This window comes from Salmo trutta, chromosome 8, assembly GCF_901001165.1.
Source record: "Salmo trutta chromosome 8, fSalTru1.1, whole genome shotgun sequence".
NCBI lineage: Eukaryota > Metazoa > Chordata > Actinopteri > Salmoniformes > Salmonidae > Salmo > Salmo trutta.
Genome location: NC_042964.1, coordinates 23,441,634 through 23,459,280, shown reverse-complemented (window position 1 = coordinate 23,459,280; position 17,647 = coordinate 23,441,634). Strand labels below are relative to the sequence as shown.

The 17,647-nt window shown below is 43.0% G+C and overlaps 1 protein-coding gene across 5 annotated transcripts; it reads left to right on the top strand.

Moving 5' to 3' along the window:
- Nucleotides 1–234: 234 nt before the first annotated feature.
- On the top strand, nt 235–17,537 carry LOC115198538 (protein KHNYN). 5 transcript variants are annotated; one of them, XM_029760537.1, is made up of 10 exons: nt 235–368; nt 1,266–1,562; nt 5,665–5,799; nt 6,088–8,354; nt 8,648–8,778; nt 9,042–9,138; nt 9,438–9,545; nt 14,917–15,018; nt 15,147–15,585; nt 16,485–17,188. In XM_029760537.1, the coding sequence occupies exons 2-9, from the start codon at nt 1,293–1,295 to the stop codon at nt 15,535–15,537; spliced, it is 3,501 nt and encodes a 1,166-aa protein (XP_029616397.1). In that variant the 5' UTR covers nt 235–368; nt 1,266–1,292; the 3' UTR covers nt 15,538–15,585; nt 16,485–17,188. The 5 variants fall into 5 exon arrangements, 4 of the variants coding, with proteins under 4 accessions (XP_029616397.1, XP_029616395.1, XP_029616396.1 ...); XR_003879248.1 differs by lacking the exon at nt 16,485–17,188 and adding an exon at nt 10,203–10,246 and having other exon boundaries at nt 236–368; nt 15,147–15,301; XM_029760535.1 differs by having other exon boundaries at nt 15,147–17,188.
- The last annotated feature ends 110 nt before the right edge of the window (nt 17,538–17,647 follow it).

The window sequence follows — 17,647 nt, the reverse complement described above, 5'->3', positions numbered from 1 at the left end:
TAATGTGCTTGTTTTACAAGTATTCAGTAATTTAGAATGTCATATTTCTGTAAAACCGTTAGTCCTAATTCTAAAGCACCAACGATATTTAATAAATAATGAATATGCAACTTAACTTAACTGTCGGTTTACGGTATTACCGATAATAACCAATTGAAGTCGTGCATGTGACTGGCAAGAGATAGGAGTTGAGTTGACTTTATGAATGTCGCAGATACTCTAGCATTTACGTTGTTGTGTCTATTGTTTCGTTTTTGAAGACCATACAAGTTCAGACAGAAACTCAAATGTTGTTCAATTGACACTTTATCTCGTTTTATTTTACCAACGGCTACTGTCGGTCTGGCACATCGTTTTTTGATCTTACGGTATTTATGATTTTTGTACTGTATTATTTGAAGTTCGCAGAAGGCAGCATCAAATTATTCCAATAGCCTATTAGAAATCTACATTTTGAGCCACAGTGAAAGAGAGCGACTTCGGGAGAAGGGTGCGTTTAGAGAATTGTTGAGTTTGTTCATAATATTATTTAAATGTAAAGTCTACATTTAACTTTGTAAATTAAATAAAACTATTGTTAGCTGTGGACGAGATTGGGTTTAGAGAATGTTTGTCAATTCCTGTTATTATTCCTACTGAGAAGTCTCGCGAGGCAAATCTCTCTCGACCCATAGAGTTCGCCAGCTTGTAGTCCTAAAACCCGGAAATGAGTTACCTCTTTCGTTCAGCCATCCCTATGACAAAAGTGAACGGGGAAAGAATAGAGTTTTGGAATAAACGCCGAAATGAAGGTTAACACAGGCGTAGGAGATCTTATACGTTTTGTTCTATGAAATAATAGCAGTCAGCTAACATGACCTTTGAGTTATTAAGCCTTTATGTGCTTATTTTTATTACATAAGTTCTTCAAAATTCACAAAAATGGAAGTTAGCTGATGAAGATTATCTCCTAGAACAAAACGTATAAGATCTCCTAAGCCTGTGTTTACCACAGACCTTGTTTTCAGCGTTTATCCAAAAACGCCATTCATTTTCCCCATAGGTTTTGTCGAACGAGCCATGGCAGAGTTAGTGCCTACAAAAAAACAACATGACTATTTCTCTCTATAGATCTATGGCAGATCATTGCCTGACATGGGCATATTAAGTTATTCATATTTTTATGGAAATATAATAAATTGACAGGCCATTTATTTCTGTGTGTCTCGTTCTCTCTCTCTCTTTCCATATCCCTCTGTCTCTATATCTCTCTCCCACCCTCTCAGTGAGTTCTGACACAACCCCCCATTCCCATGGCCTCTGCCCTGAGCCATCTCTCTCCAGTGTCTGGAAGAGAGAGAGAAGGATGGATTGATGGAGGAGGAGGAGGAGAGGACCAGGTGGAGGATGAGTTTGCGTGTTCCGGAGCGCTACGCGGAGCCCTACTGTCCTTCCACCCCTCCCTGGAGAGGATATTTGGGGTGTCTTTTATGATCGGGAGAGAGGAGGATGCTGTGTTGCCACATGATGGACAGATCTGGCTTAAACTAAAAGGAGGAAGGAAGGATGTTGTGGCTGCCAAAGTAAGAAATTACTCATATTATTATTATTCTGAACTCTTAGTTTTAATGTTATGGGCAATTTCATGGTAATAGAATTACGCTTTGACTCAGATTTTTCACTTTAAAATGTATGCTAAACAAAGACAATTGATTTGAAAGTTTAACAAACCATTACAACTCTATTCACAAGGTTTGGTAACAGAATTACGGTCAAATCTCCCTCAGTTTTTTATGCGACCACATTTCCCCCCCCAAAATATTGTTATTGAACTACAGTAGGTGAAGTGGATTTACATCTGGTAATGGAATTACTGTAATGGAATTACGGTAATGGAATTACATTATGGGTCCCTGATCTGTACTATACAGAAATGCAAAATTATGGATATGAATATCATTCTCTTCATGGTGATGTATCCTGAATTGGTAAACAAAGGTAGAAATATGCACTATCCTTCTCTTGCATATATGGGTATTATTCTACACATCTGGCTATTATTGTAATGAGCTCCGCCCCCAAACAATACCACATTTGGTTGGTCCGGACCAGACCAAATCTGAAACAATCATAGACGTCTATGTTTCACAACTTTGGACAGCACAGTACAGCACAGTAGAGTACAGTAAAGCACAGTAAAGTAGATATGTTCAGTACAGTATATTATACTGTGCTCTACTTTAGTGTGCCCTACTGTACGGAACTCTACTTTACAGTACTTTACTCTACTATACTTGTCTTTACTGTACTGTTCTCTACTGAGATCTACTGTACTGTGCTGTCCAAACTTGTGCAACGTAGTCGTCTATGAGTGGTTCAGATTTGTTCCGGCCAGGACCAAATTTCAACTACTTTTTAACGTACATTGACATCCAGTGTTGGTCGGTGCTCAGTGGGTGAGGATGTTTGTTACAGTAAATCGAAATAGGGTAGGTCGTAGGTGTCATGGTAGGTGTCAGTAAGAGCCGGTAGAGGTGACATTAACTGGAGAGAGTGAGAGGGAGAGGTTGTCAAGAGTCTTGCTTTGACCACCAAACGACAGAAAGAGAACAAAACTGTTATGAGCTAAACATAACAGTATGCCAGTGGAAGGGAGGACAGTAGCAAGTGACCCAACTGTGGTTTTTGACTACTATTGTAGCCAATTCAATTGCAGTAATTCTGTTACTGATTTTTTTTTAAAGTCCTAACATAATTATGAGTTTTATTCACTTAATAATTCATAAACAAACTTCTTGTCAGTAAAAACACTCACTAATTTGTAGGTCAACCTTTATTTGTTACTTCTGTGAAATTTTCCTCCATCCACATGAGGGAGAGAAATTAGAAAATATCTTCAAGATATGTGGGTATTTGGTAACGGAATTACAAGGCACAAGGAAATGTTTCTTAAACTTACAGAAGGCAAACAATTTCTCCAAAACCAAATGTAAGTGTAGGTATTAGTTGGCAGGGGTCATTACTTCAGCAAGATTTGTGACCTGTTGCCACAAGAAAAGGGCAACCAGTGAAGAACAAGCACCATTGTAAATAAAACCCATAAGTAGTTTATTTATTTTCCCTTTTGTACTTTAACTATTTGAACATAATATGACATGTGTAATGTCTTTATTCTTTTGGAACTTTTGTGAGTGTAATGTTTACTGTAAAAAGAAATGTATAGTTTATTTCACTTGCTTTGGCAATGAAAACATGTTTCCCATGCCAATAAAGCCCCTTAAATTGTATTGAAAATGAGAGCGAGAGAGATGGGTTGGGATAATGGTGGGGGGCAGATTGAGAGAGTGAGAGACACACACAGAGAGAGAGAGAGAGAGAGAGAGAGAGAAAGACAGAGTGAGAGACAGAGAGAGATGTTAAATACAGATGATAGGTACTTGGGTCCTATATAATGTTACAACATAGGGTTTGGAGTTTTCCCCAGTCAGATGACGTGATCAGAAAAACCCCAGGGCCCTTATGACACATATAGTGAAATTACCACCTAGTGTTAATGCAAAAGACTAAAAGGTTAATCTCAATTGTAAAACATGTTAACATACAGTGAGGGGGAAAAGTATTTGATCCCCTGCTGATTTTGTATGTTTGCCCACTGACAAAGAAATGATCAGTCTATAATTTTAATGGTAGGTTTATTTGAACAGTGAGAGACAGAATAACAACAAAAAAATCCAGAAAAACGCATGTCAAAAAGTTTATAAATTGATTTGCATTTTAATGAGGGAAATAAGTATTTGACCCCTCTGCAAAACATGATTTAGTACTTGGTGGCAAAACCCTTGTTGGCAATCACAGAGGTCAGACGTTTCTTGTAGTTGGCTACCAGGTTCGCACACATCTCAGGAGGGATTTTGTCCCACTCTTCTTTGCAGATCTTCTCCAATTCATTAAGGTTTCGGGGCTGACGTTTGGCAACTCGAACCTTCAGCTCCCTCCACAGATTTTCTATGGGATTAAGGTCTGGAGACTGGCTAGGCCACTCCAGGACCTTAATGTGCTTCTACTTGAGCCACTCCTTTGTTGCCTTGGCCATGTGTTTTGGGTCATTGTCATGCTGGAATACCCATCCATGACCCATTTGCAATGCCCTGGCTGAGGGAAGGAGGTTCTCACCCAAGATTTGACGGTACATGGCCCCGTCCCATCGTCCCTTTCATGCAGTGAAGTTGTCCTGTCCCCCTAGCAGAAAAACACCCCCAAAGCATAATGTTTCCACCTCCATGTTTGATGGTGGGATGGCGTTCTTGGGGTCATAGGCAGCATTCCTCCTCCTCCAAACACGGCGAGTTGAGTTGATGCCAAAGAGCTCCATTTTGGTCTCATCTGACCACAACACTTTCACCCAGTTGTCCTCTGAATCATTCAGATGTTCTTTGGCAAACTTCAGACGGGCATGTATATGTGCTTTCTTGAGCAGGGGGACGTTGCGAGCGCTGCAGGATTTCAGTCCTTCATGGCGTAGTGTGTTACCAATTGTTTTCTTGGTGACTATGGTCCCAGCTGCCTTGAGATCATTGACAAGATCCTCCCGTGTAGTTCTGGGCTGATTCCTCACCGTTCTCATGATAATTGCAACTCCACGAGGTGAGATCTTGAATGGAGCCCCAGGCCGAGGGAGAGTTATTTTGTGTTTCTTCCATTTGCGAATAATCGCACCAACTGTTGTCACCTTCTCACCAAGCTGCTTGGCGATGGTATTGTAGCCCAATCCAGCCTTGTGTAGGTCTACAATCTTGTCCCTGACATCCTTGGAGAGCTCTTTGGTCTTGGCCATGGTGGAGAGTTTGGAATCTGATTGATTGATTGCTTCTGTGGACAGGTGTCTTTTATACAGGTAACAAACTGAGATTAGGAGCACTCCCTTTAAGAGTGTGCTCCTATTCTCAGCTCGTTACCTGTATAAAAGACACCTGGGAGCCAGAAATCTTTCTGATTGAGAGGGGGTCAAAAACTTATTTCCCTCATTAAAATGCAAATCAATTTATAACATTTTTGACATGCGTTTTTCTGGATTTTTTTGTTGTTATTCTGTCTCTCACTGTTCAAATAAACCTACCATTAAAATTATAGACTGATCATTTCTTTGTCAGTGGGCAAACGTACAAAATCAGCAGGGGATCAAATACTTTTTTCCCTCACTGTATGTGTGACTTTCATGTTGAGGCCCTCCTTGCGAGAGTGGGGGCCATGGGGTAGGCAGGAGGGCCATAGGTCTGATCTGAAGGGGCGTATGTGGGATGTGGGCATGGGGGGGGTGTCTGGACACCAGAGTTTAGAGACTGTGTTTGGGGAAAAGTAGATTTTCTTGTATATATTTCCTGTTTGAGTCCATAAGAGGTACAATCTGTGGCTTACGCTCGAGGTGGAGGAGTCTTTCTCAAGGGTGAGCTTCTCCTGCTGCGCTACCTCTTTGATCCAGCTGAACTGTTTGGGGTTGCCCTGTACCAATACTGTTCCAGACTTAACACTGGCTGACTAAGAATCCTTGTTGTCTAGTGTCCTGAGTTTCCACCCATCGCTAACACCTCCCCCCCTCTTGACAGAGGGGTAGTGTGTTAATATAGCACTGCGCCATGCCAGCGGATGGTCTGTGTGGAAGTTGCTTACGTTCCCTCTCTCCTCCAGTTGTTTGTTAAGGGAGTTGTGAACCAGGAGGCCCCGCAGGAGGTTCCGTATCCAGGGGTCCTTCACTGTGTGTTCTGTGGAGCACGGGGGCTGTTCATGGACTGCCTGATCAGAAACACCTCTGCTCGCATAGTGGTAAGCATACACATGCTCGCTCCCAGGCGCAAACACAAATGCAGGCATACAGACAAGTGTATGCTCTCTCACACACACACACACACACACACACACACACACACACACACACACACACACACACACACACACACACACACACACACACACACACACACAATCAAATGGATAGATGGATAATGAAAGAAGGAAATGCACATTAGAGGAGAGGAAGGAGGTTGTGGGTTTGAGTCTCTTTAGTCATTGAGAGATAAGACTAAAGTTTTTTTCAAATGTTCCTTCCTTCAGGTGGTTTCCCCAGGCATCCTGCTCATCTCAGGTCTGGCAGAACCAGTGGTCAGGGCCTACTCCCTGATCACAGACCTTGTGGAGCGCTCCAAGGGCACCCAGGGACGACTCAGCGAGCCTAGGGACAGGGCAGCAGGCGAGACCCTGGATTCCCGTCGGGCCTTCAAGTCCCTGGTGGAGAGATGGGATGACAGGCACACTCTGGACCTGCTAGTGCTACCGGGAGCAGTGAAGGAGACTTTACTGGATCTGGTAAGGGAATCTGGGCTGGGATCTAACCCTGGTCCCGGGGGCTTGAACCCGGGTCATGGGGGTTCAAACCCAGGTCATGGGGGTTTAAATCCCGGTCCAGGGCTGGGCTCAAACCCCATTCCAGGGCTGGGCTTGAACCTTGGTCTTGGGGGGTCTAGAGACAGAGTGGGTCTAATGGACACTGATACACAGAGACTATGGGACAGTCAATTCGAATTAGAGGCACTAACACTTATGGATACCAGAATAGGGACCAGAGCTGGAGAGGCAAGGGACATACAGGAAGTACAGGGGATTTCAATGACCAAATCAACGACCAAACCTTCCGAACATTCCTACCACAACCAAGACCCTGGTCTACGGAATATTGGACTGTTTTCTCAACAGACGGTCACTACCGCACCTGTAAAAGGTAGAGAGGGAAGCAGATATGGGACACAAGGAGGGATTGGGAACGAAGCATCCCCCCGAGATCCCATCTTCCACTCTTTCCCCCAAAATGAAGACATTCGTGGTCGAGCCGAGGGGTCGGAGGGGGCAAAAGGGGTACAAGGGCATTCCCCACAGGAGGTAAAGGAGGAGGGACACCGGGAAGAGGAGGAGGAGATAGAGGAGGGAGAAGGGAATATGATGTTGTCAGTAGGGACCAAGGAGGAGTTTGGCCTGCTTCTGAAGTTCTTCACAGCTATGGGCTATGCGGAAGACGTGGTACTGAGGGTCCTAGCTCAGACCAGACCCAGAGAAGCTTCCCAGATCCTGGACCTGGTGCAACAAGAGCAGGACCGGACCAGACTGGCCATGAACAGCCTTGTGGAGCTAGAGCATAGAGAGGGGGAGGAGAGTGGAGGTGAAGAAGTGAGAGGAAAGAGAAGCAGTATAGATAAAAGAGTGGAGATGGAGGGAGGCGTGGGAAAAGGGGTGAGGGCTAGAGAAGAGCAAAGAGCGGAGAAGGGAAGAGGGGGGGGTGGAGGATTGTCTGATGATTTGTCCAAGGATTCAACAGAGGTAGACAGGGGGAGAGGTGAGGGGGGCAGGGAGAGCGATGAAGGAGACAGTAAGGGAGGAGAGGTGGGGAACGAGGAGGATTTTGTACTGGGGGTGCTGAAGAGGGCTGCGGCCAACTGTGGGTACACAGAGGAGAAGGTAACAGAAGTATACAGTATGTTACCTGAACTGTCCATACGTCAGCTACTCCTGGAGCTACAGAGAGAGGGCACCAGAGAGACAGAAGCCAAATCCCAGGACAGGGTACATGACGAACCAAGAGAGTTGGATGAGGTTGTCTCAGAGGTTCGGAAAATGAAGGGCAGAAAAGAGGAAACTGAGAAGGAGAGAGGTAAAGAGAGGAAGGCACCGGCACAACCATTCACAACTACTGAAAACCGAGAAGTAGAAAGGAAGAGTGCCAAAGGAATGAGTGAAAGGAAAACGGATGAGTTAGGAGGAGTGAAAGTGCCAAACCGAACCATTGATGGCCCAGTTAGGGTTGAACCGGATCTGGCTCAGTGGAATGCTGTGATGAACCAGATTCCGTTCCCGACACATGGTCTCCAGAAGAACCCCACACAGACACGACCGCAACCCGCCCAGACACACACCCCCCGTCGAGCCAGCCCCCCTTTAGTCAGAGGGCCTCCCCAGCCCACCTACCCCATCCCACTACCTCCACAACCCACCAACCTTCCCTTATTTCCCCATCAACTCATTCACCCTCTCACGCAGCCACCCCAGACCACCTTAGACTCCACCCTCACTGTGAATAACTCCTCAGCAACCAGAGTGAAGGAGAAACGGGGTTTCCTTACACTAGCAGCAGAGGTTCCAGCAAGAAAGGGTCTCCCTACCCCGGCTGTTGAAATATGGGGTCTCCCGCCCATGGCAGCAGGGTCTTTAGTGACTGGGCAGCAGCGCTTCCTGGAAGGACTACAGACGCCCTTTGACCTCAAGCTGACTGACCAACCAGGAGACCCAGGACTCAGGATGGTGGTCATCGACGGGAGCAATGTTGCCATGAGGTGAGAATGAGAGAAGTGAGAGGACGAAAAGATTAAAAATAAGATGGAAAATGTAGAAGAGCAGGCAAAATGTTGAGATTATTCATTCATTCATTAAGTTATTTAGTAAACACTTTCACTGAAAGCAGTGTAGAAACAACAAAGTGACATACCAGTGTGGCCCCTGCATTACATAATAACACAGCTGTTTTAGTTGTAATGCTATGCTCCAACTAACAGCTATTGTTTTCATGATTCAAATAACAAGTATACTACACAGCAGTATTTAATGTTTTTATCTCACTCCTCTGTAGTCACGGTCTGGGTCATTTCTTTTCGTGTCGAGGAATCGCCCTGGCCGTGCAACACTTCTGGAACCGCGGCCATCGCGGAATCAGCACCTTGCTGCCCCAGTGGAGGCAGAAGAGAGACCCCCGGGTCAAAGGTAACACTTCCTGTCCGTCTGGAAGGCCAGACTTTACATCCATCCAGCTCTTTCATTTCACCAGTTTTGTCAAGTCACTTCAGGAAGTGAAGTTTTTTGTATGGATTTGGTATTAATGTATTTGTCCATTAATTAATTCCCTTCCTGAATTGACCCCAAGCCTGTATAGTATTATCCCTACGGAATTGATTAATTGTGGCAAATGTGTGTGACTCTGTATACTGTGTTGTAAATTAGCGGTTTTTGGTCTGTGTTGTTTTCAGAGCAGCACTACCTTACTGAGCTCCAGAACCTGGGTCTGCTCTCCTACACCCCCTCCAGAGAGGTCCAGGGGAAGAGGATAAACTCATACGATGACAGGTTGGACCCTCGCTTCTGTCATACTATAGCTCTGCTTTTAAACTATATACATTGCTTATAAACAGCTTACAATCTTTATATTAATAACTGCTTCTAAACTGCTTATTAACGGCTTCTAAACTTTACATTAATATATTTTATAAACTCCCTTTAAACTGCTTATGAACAGCTTTGTTACAGTTTAAGTTATATATGTTCATTATAAGGCTTGTTCGTGCTTAGTATGGAATATTCTCTAAATGGATGAATTGACGTCCCCATTGCACTCCTCCCTCGTCCTCCATCCCTCTTCTCTGCAGGGTCATGCTGCAGCTGGCCGAGAGGACGGATGGAGTGATCGTGACAAATGACAACCTTAGAGACCTGCTGGATGAGTCCCCCGTATGGATGGACATCATCAAGAAAAGGTAGAGAAAGAACGAAAGGAATGGAGGAGAGGAAACAGTTGAGATGCAATAGGCATGAAATATTTTTTATCAATAGGTTGACTGTATATTAGCAATTGTCCAATGAAATAGATTTTGGATATATGTGTGCATTGCACAGGACAGCAACAATATCATTTTCATTCTCCCTTAGTGGATTTGACAACTAAAGTCATCCTTTTGTATGAACCAACACCCCTTTAATTTGAAAGTGTTATATTGGACTCATATCTCAATAACATCAGACCCTATTTACATTCTTGTTTTAAAAATGCTGGCTGTATGCACATTTGTATTCACATATCAAGAAACGCATCTTCATGCCAGGTCTAAATGCAGATTTTCTCAGTGTAAATGCAATTAGGCCAGCCTGACCACATTCAGTGGGAAACATCATCAGTGCTCCGTCTAAAATAAAGCGTTATTCAAGTGTTCCACCTATTGAATGTAAAAAGAGCAAGGGGAGAGCGGACCACTGCACACAAATTTAAAATGTGGTGTCGGCATTTAACCACCTGTTTTACTAAAATGTATCAACGGCGGATCATTATTTAGGACAGGTACATATCATTTTTGTTTGGAGTTTTCAATTTCGTCTTCATCACTATCGCACTATAACCGTCTCTCTCTCCCCTTCAGACTTTCCCCATCAAGTTTCATACATTGTGTCTTTGCATTATCCGGTAAGCTATAGGCTAATTTATTTCTGATATTTTGCTTTAGGTAGGTCTTTTTGAAACAGCAGGCGTAGGCCTACAAATAGACTAGGCCTAGTCAGTGGCGATTTTAGCATGTATATCTTGGTGGGGCAAACTCTACACTACACTAAACAATACATTAATTGCACTATAAAACGGTGACAAACGGTGTCCACAAACTGTTTGGGCCTACATAAATCTGTCCCAACAGCAGAGCTTTCTTTTCAGCACCATGGAGTGAATCCTTACCACCGCTACACCTGGCTATCAGCGGAGCCTTGTCTGGCAGCGAAACAGTTCATTCAGTCTCATGTACTGCCTTTTTAAAAAACATAGCTGATATGGCTGACTTGCTTAAACAAAATGTGGTTTCTACTGACAATTCAGATGTACAAACTATGGCATAAGGGAACAATGAGCGGATAAGAGGCAATCCGTAATTTCGATTAAGACATTAATGAGCGAGCTAAGACGGACGTAGTGAATATAATTATTTGTTCTCAAATGTACAGCGATATAATTCAGAACATGGACCGCTCTTACAGTATTCTCCCTGTACACCAAGTCAGAACCATGGGATAAATAAAGGGGCATATAAGCAGACAATGAAAGCTCTTACAATATTCGATGATGACATTTATCTAAAACAGGCTATAGGCTACATGTACACCACCAAGTCAAAACAGTAGGCTATGTTATGAGGGGGAAAGGTTCCAAATTATTAGGGCTACTAACAGCTTACTACAAAATATACACTTAGTATTACTTTCTTAGCTACAGTATACATATCTCGCTGGCATATTACATAATTTATGCAGCAGCATACAAGACATTTTTGGACATTGTTTTGCTGTGGTCACTTGAACAGGAAGGTGGCGCGGCAGTCCTTCTTGTGGGCAAATTTTGTCATAAAACATCTTCAGTCTGGCATTCTTTGGATTTATGGTGCTTTCAAGACAACTGGGAACTCTGAAAAAACAAGGTCGAATCATGACATAAGTGATTTTCAGGTTGGAGCTCTAGAAAGAGGCCAGAGTTCCCGACGAGGAATTCCGAGTTAGATGACCACTCAAAGCGTATAGTCCGAGTTCCCAGTTGTCTTGAACTCACTGAAGTCTAAGATTTCCCAGTTCCAATTATCCAGTTGTTTTGAATGCAGCAGAAGTCATGCTGGATTGACAGCATGACCAATATATTCAACCTTTTCTGGCCCATGGTGTTGCATGTGAATGTTTATCCTTTTAAGCTTGTAAAAGAGACCCTTAAACCCAGACATGGACCAAACACCCTCTCCACTGAATAGCAGGCTAGTGATTGCTTTGCAACGCTGGCAGTTAGCCACTGATTCCTTCCAAACCACTCATTGTTGAATTTGCGATTTCCAACTGTGTAATGCTTATGTCCAATGAGCATCGATACGTTTTATCTATAATTTCTCTTCAAATGACAAGGATTGAAAAGGATTTGCCAGTAGATTGCTTGCTAGCTAAGATTCTGAAAGTATGATGTTGACATGATCAGTCCAATCAAAGCTACGGTAGATAATGTGATTTGATGTCATTTATTGTCAATTTATGTTGTAATAACTGCATTGTTTGCTCTATAACCTGTTCCAACGATCACATTCTCACTCATCGCAATATGCAATAAAACCTGTGCAGAATATATGCCCACAGTTCAGTCCGGAATAGGTAAATCAAATCAAATCAAATCAAATTTATTTATATAGCCCTTCGTACATCAGCTGAAATCTCAAAGTGCTGTACAGAAACCCAGCCTAAAACCCCAAACAGCAAGCAATGCATGTGAAAGAAGCACGGTGGCTGGGAAAAACTCCCTAGGAAAAACTCCTGAGAAAGGCCAAAAACCTAGGAAGAAACCTAGAGAGGAACCAGGCTATGAGGGGTGGCCAGTCCTCTTCTGGCTGTGCCGGGTGGATATTATAACAGAACATGGTCAAGATGTTAAAATGTTCGTAAATGACCAGCATGGTCAAATAATAATAATCATAGTAATTGTCGAGGGTGCAACAAGCACGTCCGGTGAACAGGTCAGGGTTCTGTAGCCGCAGGCAGAACAGTTGAAACTGGAGCAGCAGCATGGCCAGGTGGACTGGGGACAGCAAGGAGTCATCATGCCAGGTAGTCCTGAGGCATGGTCCTAGGGCTCAGGTCCTCCGAGAGAAAGAAAGAAAGAGAGAAAGAGAGAATTAGAGAGAGCATATTTACATTCACACAGGACACCGGATAAGACAAGAGAATACTCCAGATGTAACAGACTGACCCTAGCCCCCCGACACATAAACTACTGCAGCATAAATACTGGAGGCTGAGACAGGAGGGATCAGAAGACACTGTGGCCCCATCCGATGATACCCCCGGACAGGGCCAAACAGGCAGGATATAACCCCACCCACTTTGCCAAAGCACAGCCCCCACACCACTAGAGGGATATCTACAACCACCAACTTACCGTCCGAAGACAAGGCCGAGTATAGCCCACAAAGATGTCCGCCACGGCACAACCCAAGGGGTTATTGCAATATTGCAGTGAAGATGTCAGCAAATATTGGCATGTTCATTCCGAAATAGCCTAAGATGGCGCTCAAAGGGAACGATGGAAAACAGTTAACGTGAAAAAGTTGAATAGCACTCCATTGACATAATAACCTATTGTAGCTGTCACGGATTTCCCCGGTTCTGCTGCTCATTCCGTCCACCAACTCCGGAGGTCTCTAGGTGTCACTGAACTGTCATTACACACACTTGATTCCAATTCCCTTGATTAGTAATTTATATATATATGTGTGTGCCCCCTGTTCACCATTGTCTTGTCGGTTATTGTTCCCATGTTCGTTGGTCTTGAGAGTGCATGTGCTTTGTTGTTTTGGCTTTCATGCTGCGTGTATGGTGTACTCGTTATTACGGGTCTCGTCCCGTGTATTTATTAGAGGTTTAACCTCACTCTTTTGTTTGGGTTACATCCTTGTGTTTTTGTATATGTGTATGTTTTGGGCTTCGTCCCCGTGCCTTTTCATGGCATGTTGTATTTTGGGGTGGAGTATTAAAACTCCCTATTACGTATTCCTGCGCCTTTCTCCAGACATTTATACAACGTGACAGAATAACCGACCCTAAATGGAAACAGCGGGAATGGCACGTCCGACGCAACTTCGGCAGCTGGCCAACGAAAGGCCTATAACTGCCAAAGTTGTTGGGCAGGGCCAGTTGCAGCTGCCAAAATTGCGTCGTTGTCGGACGGGCCAGTTACAGCTGCCGAAGTTGCGTCAGACTGGCCAGTTGCAGCTGCCGAAGCAGCGGCGTGGGACGGGTCAGCTGCAGCGGACGGGCCAGTTACAGCTGCCCGAAGTTGCGGTGGGGGACAGGCCAGTTTAAATTTTTGTTTTATTTAACCTTTATTTAACTAGGCAAGTCAGTTAAGAACATTCTTATTTTCAATGACGGTCTACTGGGGAACAGTGGATTAACTGCCTTGTTCAGGGGCAGAACGACAGATTTTTACTTTGTCAGCTCGGGGATTCGATCTTGCAACCTTTCGGTTACGCTCTAACCACTAGGCTACCCTGCCGCCCCAGTTGCAGCTACCCGAAGTTGCGGCGGCAGACGGGCCAGTTGCAGCTACCCGAAGTCGCGGCGGCAGACGGGCCAGTTGCAGCTGCCCGAAGTTGCGGCTGTGTCGAATGGGCCATTCCCGCTGTCTCTATTTAGGGTTGGTTATTCTGTCACGTTGTATGAATAAAAGCAATTTTTCTCAGTTCCACGCTATGAGCTTTTTATTAAACTTTTATAAGCCATGAGCCAAAATGTGTGTTCTACTCGCGCTACAACCAGCACTGCAGAAGTATGAATGAGTAGGAAAGTGTATCTATAGGCTTGTGTTTTTATTATTAGCGGCTTGGGTCTTTTAATATCGAGAAATATTTAACTTTCTCTGTTCATAGGAGTAACAACATTAATTTGTGCATTAGGCAGAAATAATTCGGTGCGACCTGAGTTTCGGTATTATCTGGAAGACTGTGCCGTTTTTTGGTCAGTGTTAGTGGAGGAAAAGGAGAGCTGAGGGATGTTGAGAGGCATACCCTTTGTCTGCTGCTCTCTCCCTCCACTGAGACTGACCATCAGATGCTGGCCCAGTATAATAAAAAGAGAATGATTTAAACATTTTCTCCCTCAGCTGTGCTTCACAAGTAATACAACAACTGATCTATTACCGGTGTGATCATATGGCCTACCTAAAATATTTTTGTTTAGGGCTCGTAGCCCACTGCACAAACCTCATTGCTACAGTACTGTTTTTAATTGGTTACGTTTTTTAATTAATGTAAAAAAAATGATCTGAGCGGTAGATCTCAGCTTCCATTTTCACTCATTAAAGGTCGGTGACCACTTATGTAGGCCTATAGGCTATACACTGTATATCATTTCATTGTGACCACAAATGATCTGCATAAATGGGAGGGAAAAGTTAGATCCGAACACAATGTGGCCGGAGTGCACGCATTTTATGAACAAGGTTTAATTGCAAGTAAATGCGAGGCCCATGTTCGGCATGTCATCCTAATCACAGCTGTTCGGATAGGAATAATACAAGCTGTAAATTAGGTCTCAGTGTCATACTGATTTTGTATTACCCAGACTCCTCCAGTACACGTTTGTAGGTGATCACTTCATGGTGCCTGATGACCCGCTTGGCCGAGAAGGACCCCATCTAGATGACTTCCTACGCTCACTGCACAGGTAACACATACACATTTCCTCCTCCTCTTTGACTAGATTTCTCCCACATAAATATGTACACATTGCTCATACTCTCTCTCCCTACTTCCCTTTCTTTCTATCTCTCTCTCTTTCTCTCTCTCTCTCAGGACTCCTGTCCCAGGCAGTCACTCATTTGCAGGCATTGCCTCCACCACCATCCCCCAAGCTCCCAGGGCCCAGACAGAGGTCCTGAAGTTCAGGGACAGAACACCAGGTGTCGGTGTGGAGCCAGAGTCCAGCCAGGCCCAGAGCAGAAGGAAAAGGAAGGGGCAGGCTAAGGCTGGACACAGTAGCCCTGGAATGGGCCTTGGTCTGGATATGGAGAGGAGTGCAGCAGAGACCTCCAGACTTAGGGAGAAATTATCCCAGGTGTTCCCAGGACAAGACAGCATTGTTACTCTGGTGCTGCAGTGTAACCCTACTGTGACTGACATCAATTCACTGTCACACTTTATGCTGCAGCAACAGATGGAGAGTGAGCAGGGGGGTGAAGACTGAATGATGGGGGAGGACGTGTGTGTGTGTTTGAGGTGGTATTCCAGAAAAGTAAGACTAATATTCGAAGACCAATAACTTTCGCTTTCTATTCAGTCTAGTTTTTGCACCAATTTGTAAGTCGCTCTGGATAAGAGCGTCTGCTAAATGACTTAAATGTAAATGTAGTCCATTGTGTGTGTATATTGATGTATTAATGTATATTATTTAAGTGTTTGAATGATAGGTTTAGTTAAAAGACAGATATTCAAATTATGTTTCTTAATAGATTTTTACGTTGGAAACAGGACTTAAATACTACAAAACTATTTTTAAAACATATTTCGTACCCTTACATTTTTATTTATTGTAACACTTCTGGCCACTGTTGGATTTTGTGTTAGTGTACAATGTTATCTATTAAATATGACATTACAGCATGAAATTATTAAGTTGATGAGGCTCAACTTCCAATTAATAATTTCAAACTCAGAAGTGTCGTACTTCAATAGTATAACTTTGTTAATGTTACTCTTTAAACTACAGTTCATGTAATAAGACAATTATTTGTTTATTTTTATACTGTATATTCATACTTTAAATGCAGTTTGAAATAGTAATAATATTATTGTAAGAAGAGTTAGAAAATGCATATAAACGATAATAAGAATTAACAACTTGAACAATCATTAATTGGTAATATTGAAAAAATATCATAATCAATCAAATCTCATTAATCAATCAATGAATTAACCAATTACACATGTTCTCCTTGTGGGGACTGTTACATTGACCCACAGAATGTAAATTCAAAGACACGTTTGTCATGTTAAGATAGTTGTTTACACTTAGAAATAACAAGAAAAGTAAATACATTGAATCAATGACATGGAAGGTGTCCTACAGGGGTTGATTCTGGGTCCTGTACTTTTTACTGTTTACATTAACATGTGTATGTGTTACCTGTGCAGTGAGCGTAGGAAGTCATCGAGATGGGGCCCTTCTCGGCCCAGCGGGTCATCAGGCACCATGAAGTGATCACCTACAAACGTGTACTGGAGGAGTCTGTAAAAAATTGTAACCTGCACTTGTATGCCTAAAGTACTGTTTATGCTATTGCCCCCACGGTTGACCAAGCTCTGTCTGAACTACAGTCTACCTTCATTGTATTACAGAAAAACTTTATTGACCTGAAATTAGTATTGAATGCAGGTAAAAGTATATGTAGTTCTCTAGAGCGCATAAAAATAACTCTGTTAAGCATATGTACTTTGGATGGTGTCAATATTGATCGTGTCCCTGCTTACAAATATCTGTATAGATGAAAAACTGTCTTTTAAAAAGCATATTCATGAGTTAGTTAAAAGCTGAGAATAAAAATGGGCTTCTTCTATTGAAATAGGTCCTGTCTCTCGATAAATAGTAAAAAGCAGATTATTCAGTCAACATTCCTATAGGTCCCAGACTACGGCGACATCATCTATATGAAAGCAGCTGCTACTTCATTAAAGCCATTAGATGCAGTTTATCATATCTCATTGCGCTTTGTTACCTGCGACAATTTTAATACTCATCACTCTGCATTCTCTACCAGAAAGTTGGTTGGCCCTTTTTGATGTCACGTAGATTGATACATTGCTATGTTTTCATTTATAAAGCACTTTTACAAAAAGTCCCACTTTACCTAATGTCATTACTAAACTTTAGACATACGAGTTACCACACCTGGTTTTAGGGATGGTTAACTCTGGAAATTCCTTTGGTCTCTACTGAGTTAGGTAAATCAGCTTTTCGTTTTCATGCACCTTATTTATGGAACGATCTTCAAAATGTTCTTAAATTTAATGTTTTGGTGCCTCTATGGCAATTCAGAAAGCTGATTTTAGGACCTTATTACTGATGAATGTGTTATTTTCCTATGACCGTGTATTTTCTTTCTTTCTGCTTGCATTTTGTATTTATATTCATGTGTATTTTCTGGTAATTTATGTAATTCAGGGCTCATCTGTAAGAGACCTTGGACCCCCGGATAAAATAAAGGTTAACTAAATGGTGAAACATTGACATTTCTTGGAATTATTGTTTGAACAATTCATAACCAACAAAATCAAAATGCAATTTGACATAATGTAGC